Genomic DNA, 16,039 nt, shown 5'->3' on the forward strand with positions numbered 1-16,039 from the left:
AGCGTTTTATAACTGAATCTTCGTGGAAAGTGTAATAACTGAACTTTCACCAAAGACCAAATTGAAAATATAATCTGTGACATAGGGGCCTAAAACATTCTTTAATTCGCCACACCTTCTGATATGGATCACAGTTTTACCTATTCAAGGGTCCTCAACACGGCATGTGTCAGCAAGCCAAAAAAAATACAGTTAGGCCTTTTGTAATGGTGATGTATATATACTTAATACTTATGTGGTTTTAGATTTTTTTTTTATATCAGCACGTAATAATGTAAGTTAATTTTCGTGTGTTAATATGACATTGTGCCTAATAAAGTTAACTGGTAGGTGGTAATCACTAGCTGCCTTCCCTTTATTCCTTCACTGCTTAGGTAGGGACGGTTAGCGCAGACAGCTCTCGTGTAGCTTTGCGCAAATTTTAAAACCAAATAATCATCTGCCTTTGAAAAGGTGTTTTTATTTAAATAATACAATTAACCATATCTATCGATGTAATTACTTGTTTGTAGCTGACCAGTAGCGGCACCATGGGGGTATTTTCCCTCCCAAGAATAGGCTCTGCCCCTCCACTTGCCTAACCCCCTTACCGAGTAAAAATTTGAAACAACCCAAGATGTAAATATACATAGCCTGTTGGCTCTAATGTGAAAAGATTTCACCCCTAACGTGATTCACGTTTGGGTTTCTGATCTACTTTGATAAAACTATGGATACAAATAGTTCCCACAGAAGGAGGCCTTGCCTTTCACTTGTCCTCCCATCGAAGGATATCTGGCGCTGCCACTGTAATTGACTGAGCGTAACCTGATCGCTACGATTTTCTAAGTGTGAATCCGAGGATACATGGTTTTCGGTGAGTACGGTAAAATAGTAGAAGTTAAATACCACTATTTGGTCAGTTAAGAGTATCTCTAGAGTTGACGGCGGGTGCTGTTTAATAGGGGAAGGATATGCGCATATTGTTAGTTATTTAACTTTGTGTAGAAAATCTGATATTCCAGTTTTTGCTTTTAATTGTTAGATTATCAAATTATAACTATCCATTAATTGGCAAACTAATCTTTAGGTATTTGAAACTCCGGTTAGCAGTTCCACAACAGCCTAGTCTAGTTAAAAGGTGGTGTGTTAATCACAAGAAGTCTATTGAAAAAAGCAGGTTGTTTATTGTAATATACGAAGGAAAATCAAGCCTAGATTGCGAATTTTACTTTAAGAACATGCCTCTATTGTCTTGCGAAGAAAACTAATTTTCTTTTACGTTTTATCTCCCAAGTATCGAAACGTTATCCAGTCATTAATAACGCTTCAATAAACACTGTATATACTAGCTTCGAATCATTAACGAACTGCACCTGCCTCGTATCTTATGGGTACTGTTTCATTATTTGCGTTTAAACCTTCATAAAATTAGCATATTTTTGTGTCTTGTGTTCTTAAGTCTACTTTTAGCCAAATATACTCAGGTTTAACATTTAAGAAACCTTAAGAGACTGGTTGTAAAGAGTTGATTTCATAACTGCTTCTCTGCTAATAGAGATTTGCCTTGTTTTCACAACTGACTCTGTGCTTGATGTTATTAGTTAGTTTGCAAACATTATTTTCCAGGAGCAGGATACGACCACAGTTTTTAAAAAGCTCTCTTCTGTTGAAGATGAAGAAAGTGAAGTGGACGAGCCAGAGGAGGGACCGCCGGCTGCAGCTCTGCATAGAAGGAGTGCTCTGGTCCCCCCAAAGGTAATAAAATCCGTTCAATACCGATTAGTTAACTATGTTTCTAAGAAACGTAACTTAATTGCAAAGTAGGTGGATTGAGCATATTTTGGGATGAAATAAACAGACAAGATTCATAATTTCAGAAAACTGATATTATATACTCTACCACATGAAACATCAGGTAATAATACAGTGTAATGTATATGGAATATATTTATATATATATAGCAACAGAAATGTATCTTAGATCTAGGAAAGTAAATGGTATAACCTGTATCTGTAATAATACATAGTATAACCCGAATTTATAGAAGTACATGAATAACCTACCCTGTATCAGACATATAAGAATATGGACCTTGAGATTTTGAATTAATGGTAAAATAAAGAAACTAGATGTACCAGAGTTAAGATAATAATTAATGTTTACCGTTGTTAAATTAGAAAAAGATGGTATTTATCAAGGCTGATGAACCAGAAACAATGATAGAACAACGCTTACAATAGTACAGTACATCAGCATACAAATGTGTAAACCGAACAATGGACGTCACTGATGTATGCGTGTGTTAGTCGATATTAAGTTATTAGAAGTTTAATTAAGTATCATTTAGGAAGAAATGTCTGAGCAAAAATGACGAGTGGACGAAAAATAAAATATTGTAAAATCCAGAGGTTTGCTAGTGAAGCAGACAATAAACATTATTCATGGCTTTTAGTTCATGTTTTCTGCTCATTGTTCTTCGCCATTCATTTCAAGAGGAACGACTGACAATGTATATTACTGACATCAAGAACATCGCAGTAATCAAAAGAATAAATTTACTTTGGGTTAGATGTCTTACATTACTGTTACAAATCCTGGTAGAGAAACATATTCCCATGGCTATTCAATATGCATGTGATTCATGCGTCCATGGATATGGAAATCGAGAAAGGTCCTTAGGTATAATGGACCTACCTGTAACAATATCTGAGGTAATTCAGGGTTATCTTCAAGGTCATTTTTTTAGAAATTTATTAATATTCATCATACATCCAAAATGTCAAAGAGTAAGGTGTAAACAAGATCGAATGAAATATTTCAAAACAAAAACCAGCAAAATTTCTGAATCATCCAGTGTTAGAAAATGATGAATGAATGTGATGTATTTTTAAATGAACTATTACAAACATTTGCGTTGGATAAAAGAACTAGACTTTAATTCCTTGAACATTAACTCCCCTAAATCATGTATTATAAACAGGTATTATATGAACCTTTAAAAACTGACCCATGAAACGTTAAAATTGAAACAATTAGATTTATAATTAGAATCGATATTGAGAAATATGTTTTTAGAAAGGAATATTTTATATATAATTACGTTTAAATATTAAAAAAAAACCCTTTGTGACCTTAAAGAAGGGTCATTTTCAAAGGATTAATTGTCACAAAATTTATTTCTACCGGTTGGAGCTGCCTCCATCAAATAAATAACACTACCTTCCAAACACTTATAGAATACAAATCCTCCTGCCTCATTATGTTAAACCAACACATAGGACGGACTTGAGTGTGATTTGAAAGCTGGTAGGACATTAAAATTGTAATGAAGGAAGAATTTCATTTTATACCCTGTACTTATATTTCACTCTGCAGATAGTAAATCAGTGTAAACCCTCCAATTTTAAATTTATGTTCAAATACAAAAAAATGTCGAAGCTAAACAATTAAAAATTTTAAATTTAGCGCTATTTACAAAATTTTGAAAATGACAAAATCTGCCTAACAGTTTAAGTGAAGTTAAATCAAAGTCCTTCCATAGCAAAGATAGGTCCAAGGTTTTGTTGATTAGTCTTCGGCAAATTTTGCAACGCGCCAATAGTTTACATTTTTATACTAAATCTTAGTTCTTTTTTTAATTAACTTTAGGTACACTTTCTTTAAGGGATGAGTTATAAACGTTGCTATTGGCTGATTGTGAGACCGTTTTTATGTTTAACGCAGACGTGTACTACAAAGAAAACATTAATATAATGGTAACCATTTTATATTGTTTGCGATAACAACGGTGAAAAGGAGAGCACTGAAGTGTTTGATATCACTCAATGTCTTAATCAGAAATACTGGTAGGTATACTGTTATGGTAACATACCAAAACTAGATACTGGTAATGTATCACTGATATCAGTCCTGCTATGTCTTATTCCTACAAATGGGTGTTTAGTGTAAATATTGTATTATGTGTCATAATCGTGTTTCGTCTTTTTTTTATTCATTTTAAAACTATTCAGGCAAAGTAATGACACAGTTTGGTTTTTATTAATTAGTACATTTAATTAACGCTAATTTTCTTGAGTATTATTTAAATATGCAGAAAGTAGGTATTCAAAAGAAAACCATATACACCGGTGGTATGTATACTCTGCTTTTTCTTATCGTGAACGGCAAACACAACACACTATTTTCCAGACATTTGATTTATCATACTCAGTGAATTTTGTGGCTTCCACGGAAATGCAGAGTAACACAACCATTTTAATTTTTTAAACAGTATATGATCTCCGGATTATGTTCTTTCATTCATCTATCTATCTGCTTATTTTGATACTTTTGTATTAACGTACGTATAAGTCAGGTTGAAAATTAAATTAACTTTAGAATGTAACAATAAACTTTGTTGATTGAGTACTTGAGTAATATATGGAGATTGAGTAATTATTACACGTCGGATCACATGAATGAAATCCAAATTCTTTGTGATTCGCTAAGCCTAAAGAATAAAGTAACAAGGAGACTGAAGAAAGAAAACGTTATTTAATAAATCTGCTAACACTTTGCTTGTCTGAAAGAAATGGCTAAATTATCAGAGAACTATATCTTTTAATAACACCCTTAAAATGTAATTTTTTGAACACTTTAGACGAACCAATTATATTATCCACAATCTAAGACTGAATAATAATAATAATAATAATAATATATATTAAACATAAGTGCATTTGAGATGAACTAGCCGTTAGGGCCCGGCATGGCCTGGTGGTTAAGGCACTCAACTCGTAATCCGAGGGTTGTGGGCTCGAATTCCCCTTACACTAAACATAGTCGCCCTTTCAGCTGTGGTGGCATTATTTTGTGACAGCCAATCCCACTATTCATTGGTAAAAGAGTAGCCCAAGAGTTGACGGTGGGTGGTGATGTCTAACTGCCTTCCCTCTTGTCTTGCATTGCTAGATTAAGGATGGGTAGCGCAAATAGCTCTCGTGTAGTTTTTCGCGTAATTCAAAACAAATCGCAAACCTTTAACATCAAGTAACTTTGAACAGCAACCTTTTTACAGTTCACACTCGCCAATTATTTTATGTCGTGGAATTACACTCAAATGATTTTCAATAATTAGAAATACTATTTCAATTTATATATCATCTGAATTATAAACAGCCGAGTGTCATAAGAATGCATCTCATAAGACATCATTAATCGTTTGGCTAAATTAACTTTTCAGTAAGTTTTAATCGCTTTCATCTCATAAAACCTGTCCATTTTATTGTGTTTACTCATGTATAAACATACGATGTGTAATTAATTTAAATAAACACAAGAGAGAATTTAAACTTATGTTTATTAGCAAGCAGTATTGTTTGATTTACAGGAAATGATGGTTACACAGCATGATGTATAACCCACGTGCAAGAAGACATTTATTGAAAATATTAATGGACACGTATATACTGGCATTAGTTTTGAGAGAAAACGCTGTGTCTACACAATAAAACGTACATATATAAAAACACAAAACTCCACTCGTGCAAAACAAAACTACTAATAAAAATACACCTTTCAGAACAGATATTCAAAGGAATTTATCATGGTTTTGGACTGGCGCGAGTTTGGGCTAAATAGATGCCACTCTTCATTCCTACAAAAGGAAACTTCAATGTTACATCTAAAATTCAAAATATTTGATAGATAATGTACGAACGTTTGAAAAAAACATAATTTTAAATAAAAAATAAAACGTAGGCTACTTTGTTTTGAATTTCGCGCAAAACTACTCGAGGACTATCTGCGGTAGCCCTAATTTAGCAGTACAAGACTAGAGGGAAGGCAGCTAGTCATCACCACCCACCGCCAACTCTTGGGTTACTCTTTTACCAACGAATAATGGGATTGGCCATCACATTATAACGCTCCCACGGCTGAAAGGGCGAGCATATTTGGTGCGACCGGGATTCGAACCCGCGACCCTTTGATGACGAGTCGAACGCCTTAATCTACCTGGCCATGCGGCGTCTTGTAGACTAGTAAACTAAAATTATAAAAAAACATTACCTAATTGTAAATTTTTAAACTACAGATCTATGTTAAAACCTGTTTGTTACTAGTAAATAATAAATGTACAGAATGTGTTAGAATGATGTTAGGAAATTATATTGAGCTGAAATTAAGAAACTACATTATATCTGCAAGAAAATATACATTTATAACATAAGTGTAACAAAAAATAATGTTTTTATCTCATTAAAATAGACGAAATTTGTATTTATTCATTGCGTTAGGTGGTTAAACTAAATAAAGAAATAGAATATTCGAAAAAATCCTCCTGGTGTTAAAGAATGTAAAGTTGTATTGTTTGAATTTCGTAGTTTATTTTTTTTACCATACACTAACCTAGATGTAGTTTATTATTCAACTACATGCTTGCTTCTATACTTTTGCATAAAACAACATGTTTTCTGAGCCTTCGTTATTACATCACATTTTTAAAGTAGTACTTCTTCCAGTGTTTGTTATCTATTAGTTGGTATGCGACAGAAACGTTTCAAGAAGTTTTTTGCTCATTACACGCCTTTGAGGAAGAAGTGCTTCTACTAACTGATCAATACAGGATACACGCTTTTCTTGTTGATATAGGTGTATTATAACAAGAAAATGTCTTCAGTTTCTTCAAGTTGGACGCAGCAACCCAACTACCTCTTCTGATATGACAAACAAGACATCATCCCACTTATGTATATATTCAAGTATTCCATAAACAAAGGGAGCAACCTACATTGGATTTCAACTTATGGGTAGAAGTCGAGAATAGCTCTCGTAATTGTTTTCTGAAAACTTCACGCAAAACAAAACTGGTTTTAAGTTTCTAAGTGCTTTACTGGGATGTAATTTACTTGGGCCTCAAAGATTAGTTCCTAGATGATTTACCTTTTACCAGACAGTGAGATGATTTGCATCAGTTCTTTACATCGTTAAAGATGACCATCGTGTGACAAGTGAGGGCTTGTTGTCAGCTGTGTTGAGAAAGGGAATTCCTGGATGTGAACTTCATGTGATAGATCATGATTCTACAATTCCAACTCAGAACGAGAAGGAAACTTCCTTTAGACTCCTAATGGTTCAGCTTGACATTCGTGTCAGAAGTCAGAACTTCAATATTCAAATAAACTGTATTTTGGCAGTTAGCCGATAAAATGACTTTTTTTTACGTGAAAGTTAGATCTGAGGGATTTCCAGCTTTAAAAATCAAGATATTTGAGCATTTCTTAAATGTGTTTTGTTAATACTTAAAACTGAATAGAAACTTTCCTTCCAAGGTATCAGGGTGGTTAACAGAAATCATGTGAAATGGTTCTTAGCCTCAGATATCTTTTGACTAATTTATAAGGATTTTATTCAATAGAAGAAAATTCATAAAAGCTAATTTAAATGAAGTTATTTTCTACAGATGATCACCGATGGGTATGAAAGCACTAGCGAAGATGGAGACAATGAAGACGAATCACAAAATCAACTAACTACGTATGTAAATTGAAATTAAAATAGCTGTGATTTTATATTAAGCTTATTTTTAGACTGAACTTGCTCTCTTAATCTGAAAAAACTGTTTTCTGATTAAAAAAAATGATTAGTTTTAATTTACTAAGTTACTTCGTATGTTTCCTAGAGTGGACACGTTATTTATTATTTAGAAGACTACAGTTAATAACTATAAAAAAATAAGTGACACCACTGATCTTCTAAACGAAGACTTTAAATGCGGCAAGGAGTACATCCGCATAAAGTAGTTCTAAGTTGTTAAATGACCTTATTCATAACTAAAAATAATTAGGAATTTAACTAAAATTGCTCTAATATTTATTTCTTTATATTTATTTCATACATTCTTATATTTGTTACATAATAGTTTAATGATTTTATTTAAGTTTCTTAATTATCTCGAGGTTTCGGGCCAATCTAATCTGTTTAACTGTTGTGGCCTGTCTGATATTTATCATGTCTACAGGTCAGATGAGAGCAGCGTTGGAAGGAATCGTAGAAGTTCTATTGTTGTTATTCCGCCTATGCATATGTGCCCAGGCGATTTACTTGTGTACAGTAAAGTGTTAACTCACAGGAACGACTTCCTCGGTGAGAAAGAAATGTTTGTTTTATAGCTTGTTAAAAATTTAGGAAATAAATCGTTAGTCCAAATGCCAAGGTGTCCATCACATTAAGAAGCGCGTGGGAGACATTATGTATAGTTTTATTTTTTAAACAAAACATCGGGTTACAAACAATAAACGAGAAGCTAAATTGAAATAAATTATCACGACCTATCGAGCGTTCAATAAACCTTTTAATGAAAATAATTTCGGTTATCATTGAAGGTGCATAAATTCTAATATCAAAAATTGTACAAAAATATTTTGTTATATTCAAGCGGGTATACGTTTTATTTATTTACTATTTAGTAATTCCTTTGTGTATATATATTCAGGGTTTTTCGAAGTTACAAACATTTTTAATACTAACATAAAGAATTACATTATCGTCAAGAGAGGCCACTAGTATACATTTTCTGTATTTATAAATGGTTTTTGGGTTTCAACAATATATATATATATATATACACACACATATATACTCTTCAAAAAAAGAAAGGCAAAATATGAGACAAATTGTTAACAAATTTATTCCGGGTAGTTCTGTATGACATGTGTGAAACTTTGCACATTCACTGCTGAACATCCAAAGTCTGCAAAGGCGAAGTCCACGCTCACTAGGGAAGTTTAACGTCACTCAACGTCAATAACGAGTATGCCCCCCCGTGAGCGCCAATAACTGCTTGGCATCTCCTGCCCATGGAAGCGACGAGATGACGAATCACATCCTGTGGAATGGCTGTCCACTCAGCCTGCAAAGCTGCTGCAAGCTGAGGTAGAGTCTGCGGTTGAGGTTGTCGCCGTCGCAGACGTCGGTCCAACTCGTCCTAAAGATGTTCGATGGGGTTTAAATCTGGTGATCTGGAAGGCCAGGGAAGAACGTTGATGTTGTGGTGCCTCAAGAAGACAGTGGTGAGTCGGGATGTGTGAGGACGGGCGTTGTCATGTTGAAAAACGTCGTTGACGTTCACCATGATGGGTTGCACATGGGGCCTAAGAATCTCGTCGACGTATCGTTGAGCCGTAAGATTCCCTCGAATGTGCAAAAGGTCTGTTCTGGCATTATAGGCGATGGCAGCCCACATCATGACGCTGCCACCAACAAATCTGTCAAAATCCTGCACACAGTTTGCTGCAAAACGTTCACCTCGGCGACGGTAAACACGGGTCCTTCCATCCTGCCTACGAAGCATAAAACGTGATTCATCGCTGAACCAAACATGCCTCCATCGTCGATGAGCCCATACCCGATGTGCCCGAGACCACTGCAGGCGTGCTTGACGATGTTGCTGGGTGAGGATGACGCCTTTGACTGGACGTCGAGGTCGGATTCCTGCATCTCGTAGACGGTTGCGTACGGTCTGATCGGAAATCCTACGCAGCCCTGGTATGGTTGAGGCAGTAGACGTCGCAGTGGTGGTCCTATCCCGAAGGTGACGTAACCGGATGTTGCGATCTTGTGCAGGCGTGGTCACACGAGGTCTGCCAGATCATGGACAGTCACGAGTTGTTGGTGACGATTCCATAGTCTTGTGATGGTGCTTGGGTGGACATTCACAACTCTGGCAACATGTGATCGAGATTCGCCTGCTTCTAAGCGACCAATGGCGTTGTTGCGTTATGCTTCAGTCAGTCTTGGGGTAACTGTATTGCGTGTCGGTGGCTTAACACTGAGCTATGGAAACCGAGAACCCGTCACTTTTATAGGGATTTTGCACATGTTGCACTTGCAGAACATGCAGATCTCTAACAAATTTATTGGACACGAATGCGTTTTGGCGAAAAATCCGATGTTTTCCTCCGTTTTCAAAGTGCACAACTTTTATTGACATTTCGGTCTGACAGTCAGTGCCTTAACACGTGTAACATCACATACTCTGAGCTTGTAATGTTATTACATATATTTCTCTTTAAAATAACAAAAATATCCCTTTTGCGTTTCTTGTTTTGAAGAGTATATGTTTATAGTACCAAACAGGCTCCTCAGTCTTAACTTCCATTAAGAAAGTCTCTCGTGTAAAAAAAATATAATAATATGAAAGTAAACAAGTAAGTAACAAAAATAAAAAACGATAAGTGTGGAAGATAAACCTCACATCTATATCGCACTACTTCCTGAAGATTGTAGGAAGCTCTCAGAGGAAGTAAGGGGAAGTAAATCAAGAAACAAATGTAAAGAAAAACGTCCTGTCATATGAGTAGGAAACATCGTGAAGTATAGCCACATTATAGTCTGTGCCCTGGCCAATTTACCTTGTTTTTTACTATAAATAATTTGTTTTTTTTTTCAATTTAGTGCAAAGCTACACGAGGTTTATCTGCACTAGCCGTTCCTAATTTAGCAGTGTAAGACTAGAGCGAAGGCAGCTAGTCATCACCGCCCACCGCCAACTCTTGAGCTACTCTTTTACCAACGAATAGTGGTAATGACCGTCACATTATAACGCCCCCACAGCTGAAATGGCAAGCAGGTGTAATGTGACGGGGATTCGAATCCGTGACTCTCAGATTGAGCGCCCTAACCTCCTGGCCGTGTCGGATGGTTTCAATAATAGGTTTATTCTTACTGTTTGTAATGGATTCTTCTTTTCTCTCACTCTCTTTGATGTAAATAATTAACTTCACTGCTTAGTTAACTTCTGTGTTTACATTATACGTATATTAGTTCTAGCTTGAATTGTAGGCGAACAAATGAAATGAAGAAATTGTAGTTCAACTCTTTACAGCATACTTTAATAGAGTTGTCTGTAATGTATTCTTTTTTATATTTAAAACGCTTAAAGAATCGCCGCACAACACTTAAAGAATCGCCGCACAACACTTACATTTCTTAAATCAGTACAACAATCCATACCATAACTTCAAAATTCTTTATTGGAGCAAGTGCGATCATTTTGTAAGGTTTAATGTGAACCAATATACATTTATAATTGTTATAATTTTAATTCCTTCTACGTATTATCATTTCATTTTGACTAAGTCTTCCATTTATTATGATACATACGTTACCTATTACGATTTCAAATGACCTGAAATTTTTATTCGAATTTAGAAGTTTATTAAATATCTATATGTATCAAATTTATGATATTTGCCAACAAGATTGATACACACAATTTTCTTTCTTAACACAAATATATTTTAATACACAAACTAAATATAATTTATAATGTTTTTTTTTTTTTATTGGTTTATATACAAGAACTTTATAAACTTACAAACTGTACTATACTAAGTCTTCCATGTGGTCTAGAACTGAATATTTCAACGACTGTCCAGGTTCACAACGACCAGATTAATTCTGAGTTAATATTGTTACATCTTGCTTCAGCTTGGTTGGCCTCAGACCGCTTATAAAGTGAATTTTTACTGACGAAGATATTTAATGTCCTCGTAGAAATACTAATGTCCGAAGTTATTTGTTCCTGGACAAATTCTGTAATTTTCCGATTAATAAACTTTAACCACAATTATAGCGTCCGAGGTTTATGCTATACTGATTGTAACTGATCAAACGATATTCGATTACTATCGTTCAGCTAGCTTTTATACCAATTGGGCGAGATCCTCGAACGTTCAACAATATTTGAATATACGTTAATGTTTTCGTAAAACATATATTGTTGATTCTTACTCCCCTGAAAAAGCGGTACTTGCGCTATACACATCCAACAATATACGTCACATGCATGAAACTGAAACGAACACAGATATTAAAATAAATGTACAAATACTTCCATATATATATATGTTTTATAAAAAATATATTTCGCTTTTGACCTCACTTTGAAAGTAATGAATGGTTCCAAAACCATCTTCCTAATCCATTATTTCTTCTATGATGACAAATTTGATCTAGAATCAACCTGAAGATAAAAAATGTTTCTGATTCATAACTACTGTCGCCATGGATACGACGTGAGTTATTTGTGAGAACTGTTATTACGGCTGATTGTTGGCTAAAAGAAAAGGTTAACATATCTTTTGTACTAAAAAAAACGACCGTTGTTCACTGCTAACAACTAGAAAACAAAAATTAAAAGTGTTCACAGTAAGCTACTTTCTATCTTACGTTTTAGTATAAACGTTGAAATTTACTGTGATAAGTCACGGTTTTCTACAGGGCTAATATTTCTAATATCTTATACACAAATTAAAAACATAAAAAAGGACTACATTATTCCAGAAAACACCTTTATCTGAAATATTTATAGATAGCTGGCATGCCAAAATAGCTGAGCATAATCTGGTGGTTAGAGCGTTCGATTCGTAATCTGAGAGTCGCGAGTTCGAATCCCCGTCACACCAAACATGTTCGCCCTTTCAGGCATTGGGGTGTTATAATGTGATGGTCAATCTCACTATTTGTTGATAAAAGAGTAGCCCAAAAGTTGGCGGTGGGTGGTGATGACTAGCTGCCTTCCCTCTAGTCTTACACTGCTAAATTAGGCACGGCTAGCGCAGATAGCCCTCGAGTAGCTTTGCTCGAAATTCAAAACAAAACAAAACCAGAACATGCCCCAATGAAGCGGTAATGGTGAAGTGCTACCAAATAAATGTTTTCTTAGTGCTCTCACTATAGGCTCAGTGGTAAATTTGAAGAATTAAAACGCTAAAAGCCGGGTTTTGATACCCATGGTTGGAATAGCACAGGTAGTCACACGTGTAGCACTGTGCTTAACAAAAAAATATTTAGTAGTGTGGCTGATGTTAATTAATAATTTTAGACCAGATGTAGCTAGGTGGTTAGAGAGTTGGACTCATAACCTGAGAGTTGCGGGTTCGAATCCCCGTCCACACCAAACATGTTCTTTATTTCAGCTGTTATACCGCGACGGTCAGTCCCACTATTCGTTGCCCAAGAGTTATCTGTAGGTGGTGATGACGCACTGCTTTCCATCTAGTCTTACACTGCTCAATTATAGACGTCTAATGCAGATAGCCCTCATGTAGCTTTGTGCGAATTAATAAACAACAACAAAAATAAGTAAAAACCAATAATAATTTTAATTTGTAAATAATATTCAAGACAATGAATTAGCTCTAAACATTTTAAATAAAATGATGCTCTATATTTGTGAAATTACAAATTTCTCATAAAGCAAACAACATTAGCTTTCATGAGAATACAGTGACTACCTAGAAGGGTTATGTTTCTTGTATAGTTTGCATAAAGTTAAATATTATTTTTCACTAGAGGAACATTAATTGTTTGATTGATTTGTTATGAATTTTGCACTAAACTACACGAGGGCTATCTGCAATAGCCGCCCCTATTTTAGCAGTTATAGAGTAGAGAGAAAGCAGCTGTTCAACACAATTCACCACATATTCTTGGGCTACTCTTTTGCCAAAAAATAGTGAGATTGGTCGCACATTATAACGCAACAACAACAGAAAGAGCAATCATGTTCGACTGCGGAGCTTCGAACCTGTAACTTTCAGAAAGCAAGTCAAGTTCCTTAACCATCAGGTTATCAGTAATTGTATTGTTTGTTTTTCGTTTTTGTGTATGTTTCTTGTGAATAAAGAAATAAATAAACAGTCGTATTTTGAATGTGACATCTTTAGAAGAAATTCTCTCCCCTTTTCTGAATTTTCTTCCCAAACCTTCAGTTTGAATAAAAAAAAAATTAAAATATCCATTATTGCTACTTTGTTTCTCGACGTTCTGTCTGCGGGCTTTTAAAAATTCCCAGTAATATTTTTTAGCTTTTTACACTTTTTTCTAAAGTATTTCGTTACATTAATTTCCTAAATGGGCTTAGAAAATTGTTTGTTTAAAAATGAATGCAGAGACAATTCCATCGCAAACTCTTTACCAATTTTGTTCTGTAAAAACGTCTTAATTATTAAATATATGTCACAGGCATTATGCATTGTAAGTCTTTGAAATAAAAAAATGAGTGGGCGTGGTCTAGTGGATGTAATGCTCAGACTGTGAATTCGAAGTTAACTGGTTCGCAGCATTTTTTTTGAAAAACGCACTTCGGACATTGGGGTCATGGGTACGCTATAAGAGTGATGGTCAAATCCCATTATTCAGTTATACAAGAATTGGTGATCAGAGCTGCTGTCCAGCTACTTTCTCTTTAGTGTTTTGTTTCAAAAGTAGAACGGCTAAGCGTTGTGTAGCTTTCCGTCAAAATTCGGTAACAAACACGCTTATTATACGAGTTTTGATTAAATGTTAAATATAAACATTTAGACAATTGTTCATAAAACAATTCTATTTCTAGTGGGATATGTCCAGTTTTGTTGAGAGTATCATGTATGCTTTAAAAGACATAAAATGAATCTTTAATTTATTTATAATTTTCTTGTTAGTATTTCCACCTAAAAATAAAACAACATAGGACGAAAAATATCATTTCGACGTTGTAATAGTTGTTACAATATATATGTTGTATTAAGAACGAACGTGGAACAACTGTAAGTTTACGGACGTACAAAGCTAAAATCCACGGGTTCAGTTCCACGGGGTAGATACAGTAAATAAACCATATGTGTTTTTTGCTCCACGAAAAATAAACAAACTATTACACAAACAATATCATATCATGTAGCAATAGTTCCTGTATTACTATTAGATGAATAATATTTTGTGGAAATGGTTCCTGTATTACCATGGATAAAATCATTGGGTGTGTTTTTAATTCTTGTCTTATCATTGGTAAAAGTTTTCTATACTACAACAAATATGAATTAGTAAGTCTATAAGTGTCTGACCAATTCACAGAGATTTTATTGTACAAGAGACAACGTATTTCTTATAAGTTATAGCTTCTCACCAACCCATGTTAATGTTACCATGCTAAATTAATAAACTACCTTATATTCAACGTCTATTTTCTTGTGAAAACACGACAAGCTAACGAATTACATAATATATTTGAAAAGAGTACAGCTCAACCTCTGTAACCCTCACTCATCCCATAAAAAAATGTTGTTTTTTTCCAGCGGACTTGGATGGTTCAACGCAGTGCCTTGCTGTGGCTGAAGGTAATCTAAATAATCACTGGACATTTTATTAAAACCCAAATGGTTATCAACTATTAAAGGCAGAAATATACGAGAATACAGGAAGCAATAAAAATACTTAATTGAAACTGTGGTATATGTAATAATTAAGAATCAATGAATGGACTCAATGAGTTTATAAATATTAATTAGTCTACATTTTGTTATAAATATTAATTAGTCTACATTTTGTTATAAATATTAATTAGTCTACATTTTGTTATAAATATTAATTAGTATACATTTAGTTATAAATATTAATTAGTCCACATTTTGTTATAAATATTAATTAGTCCACATTTTGTTATAAATATTAATTAGTCTACAGTTTGTTTGGGAACAAACCCAGCGCTCATTGATGAAAGTGATATTTGCAATTGCATTTTTGGTTAATGATTCTCAAATTTTAAGATATTCATTTAATAACTAACTTAACGAACAACTAAAAAACAAGACAGTTGTTAATTAACCATAAACTATCTACTAAATTTATCACCAACTTGTTAATTAACCATAAACTATCTACTAAACTTATCACCAACTTGTTAATTAACCATGAACTCTCTACTAAACTTATCACCAACTTGTTAATTAACCATGAACTCTCTACTAAACTTATCACCAACTTGTTAATTAACCATGAACTCTCTACTGAACTTATCACCAACTTGTTAATTAACCATGAACTATCTACTAAACTTATCACCAACTTGTTAATTAACCATGAACTCTCTACTGAACTTATCACCAACTTTAATTACACTATGTAACACAAATTTTTTCCTGGATTGTATGTGTTATTTCTTAATTGCTTATGTTGTAAAAGTACAAAAAATGGCCATTATTCCCTTCAAACTTTGCTTTTGTGATCTGGATAATGAAATTTAGAAATTAACCT

The 16,039-nt window shown here is 34.1% G+C and overlaps 1 protein-coding gene across 3 annotated transcripts in view; it reads left to right on the forward strand.

The window, feature by feature from the left end:
- Positions 1 to 16,039, forward strand: part of LOC143250597 (pleckstrin homology domain-containing family G member 7-like) — a 187,858-nt gene that overhangs the window by 141,635 nt on the left and 30,184 nt on the right. For all 3 annotated transcript variants that reach the window (XM_076501402.1, XM_076501404.1, XM_076501403.1), the window contains 4 exons: positions 1,609 to 1,737; positions 7,425 to 7,498; positions 7,983 to 8,107; positions 15,082 to 15,123. In XM_076501402.1, the coding sequence (XP_076357517.1) occupies positions 1,609 to 1,737; positions 7,425 to 7,498; positions 7,983 to 8,107; positions 15,082 to 15,123 (370 nt within the window). The remainder of the gene's footprint in view (positions 1 to 1,608; positions 1,738 to 7,424; positions 7,499 to 7,982; positions 8,108 to 15,081; positions 15,124 to 16,039) is intronic.

The sequence above is a fragment of the Tachypleus tridentatus genome, chromosome 5 (genome assembly GCF_004210375.1).
Source record: "Tachypleus tridentatus isolate NWPU-2018 chromosome 5, ASM421037v1, whole genome shotgun sequence".
NCBI classification, from domain to species: Eukaryota; Metazoa; Arthropoda; class Merostomata; order Xiphosura; family Limulidae; genus Tachypleus; species Tachypleus tridentatus.